The 12,722-nt window shown below is 41.8% G+C and overlaps 1 protein-coding gene across 1 annotated transcript; it reads right to left on the bottom strand.

The window, feature by feature from the left end:
* Positions 1–517: 517 nt before the first annotated feature.
* On the bottom strand, positions 518–12,722 carry nr1h4 (nuclear receptor subfamily 1, group H, member 4). The gene is made up of 9 exons (XM_041939526.1): positions 12,626–12,722; positions 9,843–10,220; positions 6,996–7,136; positions 5,670–5,812; positions 5,427–5,525; positions 4,555–4,654; positions 4,247–4,393; positions 866–979; positions 518–756 (listed from the first exon to the last, which is right to left on the bottom strand). The coding sequence occupies exons 1-9, from the start codon at positions 12,720–12,722 to the stop codon at positions 518–520; spliced, it is 1,458 nt and encodes a 485-aa protein (XP_041795460.1).

Below are 12,722 nucleotides of genomic sequence, written 5' to 3'. Positions count from 1 at the left end.
AACATCAACCTTTTTCCTGTTAATCTTGTTATTTATTAAGGCAGAACATACAACCTTTGTGTATTTACAGCACATACATGTAGCAAATACTATAGGTTTAACAAATAAAAATAAATGAACCCATTATTAAACTCAATGTAATCTAAACTACACATCTCACAAGCACCGTCTCTGACTTGAATTTCCAGTGTCCTTGTCTGATTATTCACGCTGGGACTTCAAGATGTTTTACATGGTGTGCACAATAAAAAGAAGTTACGTCTCAACAATGAGAAGTCTCAGGAAGCATGTTGTGAGTCATAAAAAAAACTCCACGAGCAGAATAAACACAAACAACCCAAAGTCATTACACAACTAATGCCATCAAGCTCAGGCCACACAGGAGGCACACCGCTTGTGCAGGGATTTAACTCCAGACCGTCACATCATCCTGAATAAATATGCACTGCGGTCGAAGCGTGACTTTGTCCTGCACGTTGAAACGTTCATGTTATCATCCCTGTGTTTCCCTGTGTGGTCACTGCACGTCCCAGATCTCACAGAGCAGCGGGGTGAATTTGTGGTCGTTCACCCTCCAGGATGTGAGCATCTCTGCGTGGTAGTGGCTGAGCGTTCTCAGCTCCGTCAGACGGCCCAGGAGGCGAGCGAAGTACTGCGGCTCCCGCGGATGCTGCAGGACACACAGCTTCTTCAGCAAGTCCAGCATGGCCTCCTGAAGTCTCTCAACGGCCTGCTGATCTTTCACATAAGGCCGATCTGAAGAGGTGAACAGTGACAACACGTTAGGCTTTTAGACTGTCCACAGCTCACATAGTGTCATTACAAAACACCTCTGGATCCCTGAAAGCCGCTGACGATGGCTCACCTGGTGTCAGGATGGTTACGGTGGTGAGGAGGGCCTGTTCCTCCTGCACCATGTGGAGTTCGCCGATGCTTTTGTAAAAGTTGAACAAAGGTGTGATGAATTCCTCTGACATACCTGCAGAAAAGGACATATTCAGTTTTCTGTGGGCACAAAAAACGGCATAATAAGACAAAGTCAAGGAAAGACTTGGAAAGACTGGGTCAGTGACAACATGAACAACATAATGAGCTGTCTTTTAAGCCCTGGGGAAATTACTCATAGTAGTTTCAGCACATAGACAGTACTACATTAACAATGGCCTAGTCTGCATCAAAGATAAGTGGTCATAATGCACACAACAGAAAAACTGTCAACTATCGATCATGATATTCTGACTGGTGAGTTTAAAAGTTAGAGTTTTAATCCGCTGTCGTCTCCCACATGAATAGCAATCTATTTATTTCTATCTACTGTAAATCTAATCTGATGGAACTAAGCTAGTGTGATGAATTGTTGTCACACGACACTCAACACAGTGCAAAGAGCAAGTGTAGTTTTAGCTGGTGAAATGTACAGAACATTACAGAAGAAGCTCTTTCATTGCAGTCGACACTTTGAGTCAGCACATTTAATCAACAGTCCTCCCTAATCTCCACTCTTGTTCACCAATACAATCATCCACAGCAAAAACACAATAGGTCTAATTATCTGTGTGAAGGGAGTGTTCTTCCAAAGTGGAAAGTGTTCTTTACTTAAGGACCCCTTAAGTGAACGCAATCACTGCAGGAAGTTTGTGTAAAAAGAGTGATTTGGATACATTTTGAGCAGATTATTTCCTGTAAATATTCCATCTGAGATGGGTTTTCCTGATATTTTAAGGAACCTTTTGTACAATTCTCTCACACTTAATAGGCTTCTCTGTTTTTGACAGATTCAGTGTTTTCTTCTCCCTGATGCTTGCTCGGTCATTTTTTCAATCGGCTCTAGGACAAAGCTGTTTAGCAGAGAGTGAAGAGTCTGTGAATGTAGCTTTTATGTTTATATCTTCAATAATCATCCATCCATCCATTTTCTATACACCTGAATCCTTTGCAGGGTCACGGGGGGGCTGGAGCCTATCCCAGCCGTCTCTTGGGCGAAGGCAGGGGACACCCAGGGCAGGTCGCCAGCCTACCACAGGGCTACACATATAGACAGACAACCAATCATTCACATTTACGGACAATTTACAATTATCAATTAACCTCAGCATGTTTTTGGACTGTGGGAGGAAGCCGGAGAACCCGGTGAAAAAGGAAGCTAAACCCCATGCTGCACAGGGAGAACATGCAAATTCCACACAGAAAGATCCCAGGCAGAATCGAACTGGGGATCTTCTAGCTGTGAGGCCACACTGCTAACCACCAAGCCACCATACAGCCCTCAATAATCATTTAAATGTAAAAATTCATTCATTCACTCATTCAGACTTATTGACAAACATGCATGAAATACTGACATATTAGCCGACTGTATATTTTTTCTTTAAAAAAGCTTTCTTACACACATTAAAATCAACAAAGCCTTGTGATCCTTTGGCGACCCCTAGTGGGGTCAGGACCCCCAGTTTGGGAACCAGTGTGCTATTCATTGAAACAGACCAGGAACAGCACAGGTCACTTGATCCTGGGCCAAATTACAGCAGACAAATCAACAGTACTTAACAGCGGAACCTTTGACGCACTCATCATCAGACATTCAGCTGTGATCAACAAAAAAACAGACTGCATCTTCCACAGTTTTGCACATTTGACACATTAATGCTAAAATCTCATGTGTTCAGAGTCAAAGGGCCATCAGGCAAAATAATAATAATAATAATACTACAACTGTTAGACACAGTGATTACTCAACCAATGGTCAAAGGTGTGCTGTGCTGTGTTAGTGTTGAAGTGGAGAAGAAGAGGAGGGAGGAGGAGGAGGAGAAGGAGGAAGACGGTAAAGAAAAGAACTTACTAAAAAAATAAAGAAAGTAGTAAAATCCTATTGACAGCATTTATGAATATACTGTACAGTACATTTATGAACCTGAGTGGCATCAAAACTAATGTGATTTACTAAGACAGAGAGAAGAAAGGGAGTGATTTGAAAGAGAGAACAGAAATTTTAACTATAAGATTGAGTCTATAACTGTTAACAAGGAGTCATAACTGTAAAATGAGGCCTTGGATCAGTGTTATAAAGTAGATCATTCCACAGGAAGGTTGCAAACGAAGCACTTTGATTGCATTATGTCTCATCCCAGCTTTGATCATATATTACAAGTCATTCGCACAAATTAAGAGTTGCAGTGTGCAAGGACAAATATGAAAGTCTGCTTTTCCTCATGAGGTAATAATTCAACAATAAAACATGATTACTACAAACTTCTCTCTATGATTTTAAATGTCTGCATTAAGCTTCACTCTTCACTGGCAACAGCTCCTACTTTGGACGCTCTTCAAACCAGTGGAGGGAGTCTGTTTGCTCGGACGCATCATCAAGAATTCAGAAATGCCAGCGAGGCTCAGAGGGAGAGAAATGGACAATAGCACTGTTGATGTTTTGATAAGGAACAAAGGTCTCTTCAGACAGCTTTGCTTCCTTATTCTCCCAGACTGCCCTTTACTGTGAATATCTCTTATCCCCCCCATTCACACCAGAGCTGCGCTGAGGGACCCACTGACTCACACACACTCCTGCCATCACTGCCGCTGTCTGTCTAACTGTCCAACCTGGCTGACAGAATGACACCTTGCATACATATACATGAGGTTTTAAAGCCACCAATCAGTAAACTATTTGATATGGGATATATGTGGAAGTAAAACAGAATATGTGAGAAAAACCTTCCCAAACAACTTCAGTGCTGAGATGCCACTAAAGAGCTGGGTTCGCTTTGAGTGCTCTCCTTTACCTGTCGGCATGCCCCAGCACACGCCTAAACAGAGTGAAACTGTTACCACTGAGGGTGTGTGTGCATGTGTAACGCACACCCAGCCAGAGATCAACAGGTCAGCATGCATTTCCAAGCTGCACCACACAGATCAATTATTAAAGGAGGATCTGGCTGGACCTGGCTGCTTTGCTACAGGTGGAACTGCAAATGGCACGATACCACGTGTGCAGCCTGCTGAGCAACGGCCCAAGACTTGTGAAGGTCATGAATTAGAAGTAAAGATATTCTAGGTCCACACTTTAAAATTATTATTGTTATTATTTTGGGAGATAAAAGCTAAAAGCTAAGACCATAGTTTATAGTCTGACCACAAGGATTAGTTTGGGTGAGTTTCTTTGGAGCTGTTAAAGCTTGAGCATCAAAAGTACACCGTGTGGAGTCAGACGGTGCCTGACAGTCCGATGTGTCGCTTCATGCTGACTCACCGCTCTTGCGTATCCTCGCTTCCAAAATGTCTATGTGTCCGTTGGGCATCTTTCTGCTAAAAACCTGAGCTGAGCGCAGAAACATGGCTTCCACAGCCGAACCCTTCAGCAGAGCGATCTGATCCTCACGATCCAGAGAGAGGAAGCCTGCCAGAGGCATCACAGCACTCATTACATCCAGCCAAGAAAACACAGAGGCAGCTAGTTTTTATGTATTTGTGTTTGTATTGATATCACAGTATCAATGTTGCATGTCAAACTCTTTATTCTGTTGATATTCATTAAGATTTGCAAACTAGGAACAATACCTGGAATATTTTTTGTAAACTCCACCAGAACCTGGACTTGACTTGTTGCCATTTCCGTCAATAGGAGGAAGTTTTCCTCTGTGCTGTACTGGTCTTGCAGCTGGAAGCAACAAGAGTAAACAGCACTGAAAAAGATCAGACCAGCTCAGAAAAGACAGACCAAGAAAAGACAAACCAAGCTCCATAAACTCCACCAGCAGAAGGTCACACCAATGGTAGCACTGGTACCATAAGTGTTCCTGAGCCCATGTAGTAACTTCCTTCTATCATGTGTTTACAAAGTGGTGAACCTCGCTCCATCCCTGCTTGTGAACAACTGAGCCTTTCAATCATGATACCATCACCTGTTACCAATCAACCTGTTTACCTGTGGAATGATCCAAACAGGTGTTTTTGGATCATTCCACAACTTTCTCAGTCTTTTGTTGCTCCTGTCCCAACTTGTTTGAAACATGTCGCTGCATCAAATTCAGAATGAACAGATATTTACAAAAATCAGTGAAGCTGCTGAGGTCAAACATTAAATATATTGTCTTTGTTCTGTTTTCAGTTGAGTATATGTCAAAAAGGATCAGCAAGTTATCACTTTCTGTTCTATCTATGTACAATGTCCCAACTTTTTTGGAATTGGAATGGGAATAATATATGGTGGAATCCAAGGTTGAAACATGTCACCATGTGAACTTCATTGTCTGAAAGTTAAATAAATGGTCCAAGTGTCATCAGAGGCATCTGTTTCTACTGGTTTAGCATATATGAGCTACACTGGCTGTTGCCAGTTTTCAGGGACTCATTTATTGGATCTTTTAAAGTCAATAATTCAAACATTTTAAAGAAAAGTAAAGTCTGAGGTGGTATTGAGGGTAACATACCAGTTTTTTGGCCACGTCATGAGGAATTTGATGTCTGTTGTGTGCATCTACGATGACTTTCATGAGTGCCTGCTGCTCTTTGGTGATTTCAACTTTTTCCTGGATGCAAAAGGAAACAGAAACAACGCACCGTTAGACAGCGACACATTTTTTTTGTCACAGTTTCCATGACAGAATCTCCGAATTTGGAGAAAAAAAATGAAGGTGGAAAAGCTGTAAAGGCACGGCTGACATTGTGTTTACCTTTGATGGTTTGGTGGTCGACGTGACCTGTTTGCTGTCCGTGTTGTCTGCGCCCTCTGTCTCGTCTCCAGGCGACTGTCCCGGGGAGGCCTTGGTGTTCTTTCGCAGCCTTTTAGATTTACACTGGATCTCTGTCAGCAGGCCTGCCAGCGGTGATGAAGGCTTCACTATGAGTGTTAAATACCTCACAGCTCTTTATTTAGCAGCATTTGTCAACACCCATCTTCATTTATCATCAGGTCACATTATAGTTGTATTTAATACTGCATAGAATCTTAATCATATGTAATTTTCTGACTTAATATTGGAACATCATATATTATATCCACTGTTATGTAATCCATCCATGTCAATTCTATTGTTTTCATGTCTGTTCTAAAATTTAACTATGCATTTAATTTAGCACTTATTTGATCATTATTAATCATTTTAGTGTTTTTTCATGTTTGCTCCTACATATTTTCTATTTCTAAAAAAATATATTTTCATATCACTATCCTTTATTATCACTTGTTAATCCCTTTTATTTCTATATCCCCCTTTTAAACAGGACTTCAGAGGACAGTGAGGACAGGGGAGTAATCAAAGAAATAAGACACAAATCAATTTCTCCATTGAAATAGCACCTGTCTTTTCACACTGTGACCACGAATGTCGAATTCGCTGAGCTCTTATTGCAGCAGCTGGTAGAGTCATGAATGCCTGCCACCCTGCAATATTCATCACAACTTCCCTGCACTATTTATGAGCAACAGGAGTCCCGTCCTGCGCCTTTCAGTTGTCAGCTCCTAACAGGCCCACTAAGTTATAATCCTCCCCAGACTCCGAAAGTACATGTTCACATTTATAAGTTCTGTCTTCACATAGGCCCAGCTTGTGAAAATACTGAGTAGGGGACTCCCACGCAGCCAGAGGTGATAAGAAAACAACACTTCATAGTAAATGACAGCAAACACTTTGAAGGTGTTAATTTTGCCTAAATGGAGCTTAAGGTGTCTGTTGGACTGCTTCTATTCCTGTAACAGTAACAGAAGCTGGACCTTTCTATTGTGTGACATGTGACATTCAACCCCCCAGTAAAATTCAACAGGACGTGTCAGAATGGAGAATGAGGGCTCGCCGCGCCAGCCTTCGTCAGCCTCTCTCGACAAACAGGCAGCACAGTGTGCGCATGTGGACGCCGCACATCAGTTTGAATTGATTTGTTAATGCTAAACTTGTTAAGTTAATGCTAAAGGCAGGTATGTTTCATATAAAGGTGAAAAATCTATTGTTTCGGCATCCTGTCAGCATGAGCAGGAACCAGGGTCTCTTCATGATACTCACATTCAGCCAGCATGCCCATCTCCTTGCACTTTCTTAGCCGACACTCCTGACATTTCCTGCGCATATACATGTCCATTTCACAGTTTCCGCCGCTCTTGCATTTGTACACAGCATTCTTTGTTATACTCCGTCTGAAGAAACCTGAACACGGTTGATAAAACAAGGCACTATCATGAGCTGGGTACAGAAGAGGCAGAAACAGAGCACATAGATACAGCCTGCATACACTGGGTTCTGTTGGATCAAAGTATAGTAAAGTGGTGGAAAAATAAAAATAATATTTAAAAAAAAAATAATAAAAACAATAATTCAGATTATACTTTATACTCATTTTTCCAACTACTGTACATTTAATGCAAGCTATCATTACTAGTTACTTTACAGATTAACGCTCTACACAGAAGTGCATTTATTTTCTAAATATGCTGCAGCATTATGAAGTCAACATTATACTATAACAGCCATCTGAATACTTAAATCTGTGTTAGAAATAGATTTAAAGAATTGAAATAGATTTGGGGTTTGTTTGGCACTTTGCAACATTATCACTCTGATGAGCACAGTCACATTGTTAATATGAAAATATTGATCATATCTGCTTTAAGAACAGTTTGCAGATAATCCCTCTGCACATTAAAGCTATAACCTAGTAGATTTTCATGTTAATAACTGTCTGTTAAGTCACTATCTATCGCCAAATGGTAATGGAAGTGTTGCATTCTTCATACATTTGCAGTATTACAAACTAGGTGTCATTGGCGACATTTCCACGAGAAATGCTGCATTAAGTTACTGCTAATGCAAACTGAACATTTCCTACTGCTGCAGCTTCACATCAAAAGCATTTAACTGCCAGAACGTGAGGTGACTTATTTGTGAAGAAGTCACAGGAAATGCGACATGTCTGTCAGTGAGCTTTGCACTTACTGCTATCGCTCATCAAAAATGTGTCGACAAAATTGGACAACAGTCATTTTCAGCATTTTCGACAGAGGGTCGGTTTGAAATATTGCAGGGAGTAATGAAACTAGAAGAAGCAGCCACAGTGAGATGTTAGATGTAGAGCTGCAGGCGACAGGCTGCAAACCTCCAACTTCTCAGTGGGGTATAAAATTCCTTGCTGTCCACAGGCTCGTGCTGTGTGCAGCATAAAATCAGATCATGGTAGCTCACAGAATGATGGAAAATGGTCAGTGATTGCTGACTTCTTCATTAATGCAAAAATAGTTTGTTTGGCTGGCCCAAAAATTATGTGACCTATAGTATTAAACCACATAAGGCTGCTACCACCAGTAACTACAGGTGTGAACAAATCGACCAGGACTGAAGTCTTTGAGGTAGGTTACACACTGTTCTAATAATATCATAGACATTACATTACACCCAGCTGGAAATATTCCAGACAGGGAGAGCAAACACACACACACACACACACACACACACACACACACACACACACACACACACACACACAGAATAACTCTGGAACAGTTATTAGACATTCTGACATAGATCATTAAACAGAATGGCATTCATTAGCGTAGCTGAGCTCAGGTTGCTCCTGCATTGTACAGCAGAAAGCTGAGAGGGAACCCAATCTGGCAGCAGCACCAGGTAGACCTGAGCCTATTCTCAGTCAAATGGCAGGACAGGCCAGCTGCCGCACTCCTGGCATTGTCAAACCTCACAGTGTGGAATTACACTCATACCCATTCACCGTGAGCTTTGGCAGGAATCACAGCAAATTCACAGTGTCGTAAAAACATGGGGAGGAGCTGGCCATGAAAGGCCACGACTCCACCGTCGCCATGGGGATACTTTTTACATGGAGAGGAGTTGTAAAGTTCAATGTTTCCTCACATGTTTTCTCATAAATCCTTTGTTCTCTTTAAATCAGCCTCAATCTTGTCTTCGGCTGAAGATGTCACAGTCTGACCCGAGCTCGATTGCATGAATTTACTGCCTGTCCCTGACATGTAATTAAAGATGGAGTCAACAGAATTATGCCACAGTGTACAGCTGCGGTAGCTGTGAATGTTTAAACAATAAAATGACCCTTAAATACATGCATGTCACTGACCTGCCCCTGAGGCCTAATAAGCACAAACAGCATGATCTGTGCTGTTTTAGTAATTTCAAATGACAAATGCTCATGTTTCAAATACTCACCAGCTCCTGTTTGGATGGCTTATATCAGGCATGTCCAAACTATTCCATAAAGGGCCGTGTGGCTGCAGGTTTTCGTTCCAACCAAGGAGGAGCACACCAGCTTAATTAGCTGAGCTCAGTCTTCAGCTGATAACTCAGTGATCCCTTGATGTTGATTGGCTGGCCTGGTGTGCTCCTCCTTGGTTGGAACGAAAACCTGCAGCCACACGGCCCTTTATGGAATAGTTTGGACATGCCTGGCTTATATGAACATCCCTGTCATGCGTGGCCCCTAAAGTCAGCAGCTAATGATAATAACAGACTATTTTTGCTATGGGGGTCAAATATAAGTTGACACTACTGCAGCCTTTGTCTGTGTCTGGACGTTTACTTTAAAGAGTGCAAACCCCTACTCAGGAAGATGCGTTTGTATTTCACAGGGTGTTGATAAAAAAAAAAAAAAACGAAACATCAGCAACAACACTCAGACCTGAAAAGCTGATTTTCCAACTGGAAGCAGCTTCTTTACAGAACATACTTCTACCTACACAAATATTTAATTTTGCTTAGGATATTTTTTCAAATAGTCAAATTCTCCTCACACCAACTGCCAGAAAACACAACAAAATTCTACTGGAACAGATGAGAGTAAGACTCATATATAACTCCAGTGTTTTTCTTTGCTGCAGTGCATCTCACCTTTACAGCCCTCACAGGTGAGAGCGTTATAGTGGTATCCAGAGGCCTTGTCTCCACACACAACACACAGTTCCTCCCCTTTGACCCTTCCAGCCTGCGACATGTGCCGGGTCCTCTTGCACACAGCAGGCACCACAGCGGACACCTCCTCCATCTCAGCATCATAGCTGACCTCCAGGGGTCCTTTCCTCAGTTCATATATCCCCGTGTGTGAGTACCATTCGTCTCCATTGTACGGAGGGTAGTAGTTCTGACCGGAGTAGTATGGTGTGGAAGACATGGGTGGCTCCATGGATGTGTACTGCATGCTGGGATAGCTGGTGAAGGGTAAGATGTCAGGATCCTGCAGGAGAGGACTGCCTTGGTCTGCCAGAATATCTAAGATAGAAGTAGGAGACAGGTTGTGAAACTGCTTAAAAAGGGCATGTGAAAAAATAAAATCTTAAATCAAGATGCACTTCCTTTTGTCATTACATGTCATTAATGACAGATACCTCCAAGTCAGCTGAGCAAACCCAGTCTGAGGAAGATCATGACTTCTGGTTGAAAGCTTTGAAAAAAGCTTGCAAATGGACCTTGAGTTAAGATTGAACAACAGTTCTTAAAACCAAGAATTTCATGCAAAGTGAAACTGATATAACTTGACATCATGTAACTTGAACTAAGCTTGTCAGAAAGCAGTCAAATGCCAAAAGTAGTTCATTTGGAATAATGTCAAGTCAAGTCACATTTACTTTGCTGTCCCATACTACCACTGTTCCATATTTCCATTCCCAAAAACACAAATTTGTTCCAGAGAGCTTGAAACTCTGCCAAAGATCTCAGTACGACAATGAATGACGATTAGTGATAAATAATAAATATTTTTTGTGGCCCATTAGACTCCTGAGAGAAATATCTGGCAGTTTATCTGCTGAATGCTTTACTATGTTCATTAGCTAGTCGCTAACTTTGTGTCTGTAAGCCTTTCAGCCAAAAGCAGCTGACTGCTGCTTCTGGAAATAATGTAAATAAGAGCAAAGAGAGTAAATCAAAACTGCAAAGTTGAGGGCCAGAAAACCAAAACAACGAGCTGAAAGACACTAAAACGCTCCTGAGGGGTGCAGACTGTTGGAATAATTATCTGTTGGAACATTGCTACGAGTGACCCCTTTCACATTACAGGCAGTCATTTAACTCATTGTTTATATAGAAATATTAATTAGTGCAGCTTTAATAATATGCACTGGTTCCTTGAGTAAGAATAGTGAAGCGTTAAGAGTCAGAAACAGCCAAATGCTAAAGGGAATTCATTTTGAATAATGTCAAGTCACTTTTATCTTTACACCCTGAAATCACATGTAGCTCAGGGGGCTTTGGAGTCTGTGCAACATGATACCTTCTGTCATTGAAGCCTCATTTCTGAGGACAAACGCCAGACAACTGTTTTATTTCAAGTGCTTCCCAGCAGAAGCTTGTTAGAAGACAAACTGGCTCAGCAGTAGTCAGTAAGGGACAAAACACATATAACACTATAAACCCATAAATGATTAACAGCTGCTTTGCGCAGAGCACACTGTGCTTTTAGAATCACATGTAACTCCACGACAAACAAGTTGACACTGCTGAATAACGGTTACAAGAGTGTTCAACAAGATTACAGTGTTGGTTCATGGTGATTTCCAGAGGAAGTGTGGTATAGTCATCACATGACATCTCCTTTACAAGCAGCAGAAGGGTGATGAGTCCCATTTCACAGAACATGTGTAGTCTACAAGAAGAATCCCTCAGCTGTAGTGAGATATTGTCTGGCATTCAAACCTGCAGTTAAAACAAACTGTCACACTGAACGCAGCATCTGTAAAGTATATGTAACACTGACCTCTTCAAGAGCTGGTCTGGACCATGGCCACCTCCGTGAGACCAAACACACAAACTATACAGAGACTTTACTCTCTGCTCCCAACAGTCCAGCTGTGTTTGGTAGATCAGTCCTTCCTTTGCCTCTTACTAACGAATCATCTTCCATTTATGCCTTTTGATGGGAAGCCTTCCTTTACAGACCTGAGAACAGCAGGTCAAATACTGAGCTGCTTGCCGCTTGCTTGAGAAATCTCAAGGGGAGCAAAGGTTGCGGCCGTTACTCATTAACCTCAGAGACACGTTCCTTTACATCATTACAAGTAGCTGGCTAATGTGTGAGGTCATATCCAGATTTGGTACTGGTTGACTGCTACTGTATGGTGTTGTTTAGGTGTGCGAGTGGCCGGACATGGTGAACTGGTTCATGCACTGCATCCTTGCACTTTTTGCGACTGCTGGGTTCTTATTTTGTGCGTGCTTGTTTATATTTTCTTTAAAATTTAAGAGCTGAGTTGAGTTGTACAGTACAGTTAGCTTGTCTTTTTCCGGATGTGTGGGGAACTGATCCTTTTCTCTTTTTTTCAGCCAGTTCAGTGAAGACTGACGCTTGACTGATGTTATATTTAGCTTTCTATCTCACTACGCTGCTTGCTTGTTAAATAGTTATTTTGCAGTATGACCAAATACCTACAAAGCTAATGACATTCCTATCAACTTCAGCTGTGTTTAGATGTGCTAAATAGTAGCCGTTAACATGCACATGCTAACCTGAGATAGTGAGCATGGTAAACTGGTAAAATTGGCTTAAAATCAGCATGCTAATGTCACTGTGAGAATATTAGCATGCTGATGTTAGCGTTTAGCAGCACTGTGGGCCTAAAGACTCTTCTGCGGTCTTGTTGTGTCTTTCTAAGAGCATGCTTCTTGCCCAGCAGACTTACCAAACAAGTGGGAGCTCTCTGAGATGGAGAATTCATCGCTGGGTGGGATTTCCAAAGGTCCCACCACATTGATGTCGGGGCCCACCCACTCATTCAT

This window comes from Chelmon rostratus, chromosome 6 (assembly GCF_017976325.1).
Source record: "Chelmon rostratus isolate fCheRos1 chromosome 6, fCheRos1.pri, whole genome shotgun sequence".
Taxonomy (NCBI): domain Eukaryota; kingdom Metazoa; phylum Chordata; class Actinopteri; order Chaetodontiformes; family Chaetodontidae; genus Chelmon; species Chelmon rostratus.
This window is presented reverse-complemented; position numbering and strand designations above follow the sequence as displayed.

What these genes read in the sequence shown, in the direction of transcription:
- nr1h4 (XM_041939526.1), bottom strand. Translation starts at nt 12,722, where the DNA reads ATGAATGAGTGGGTGGGCCCCGACATCAATGTGGTGGGACCTTTGGAA. An exon ending in AGCGAGGATACGCAAGAGCG is followed by an intron (nt 980 to 4,246) that starts GTGAGTCAGCAT and finishes CCTTTTCTGCAG; the next exon opens with GTATGTCAGAGGAATTCATC. An exon ending in CGTAACCATCCTGACACCAG is followed by an intron (nt 757 to 865) that starts GTGAGCCATCGT and finishes TCACCTCTTCAG; the next exon opens with ATCGGCCTTATGTGAAAGAT.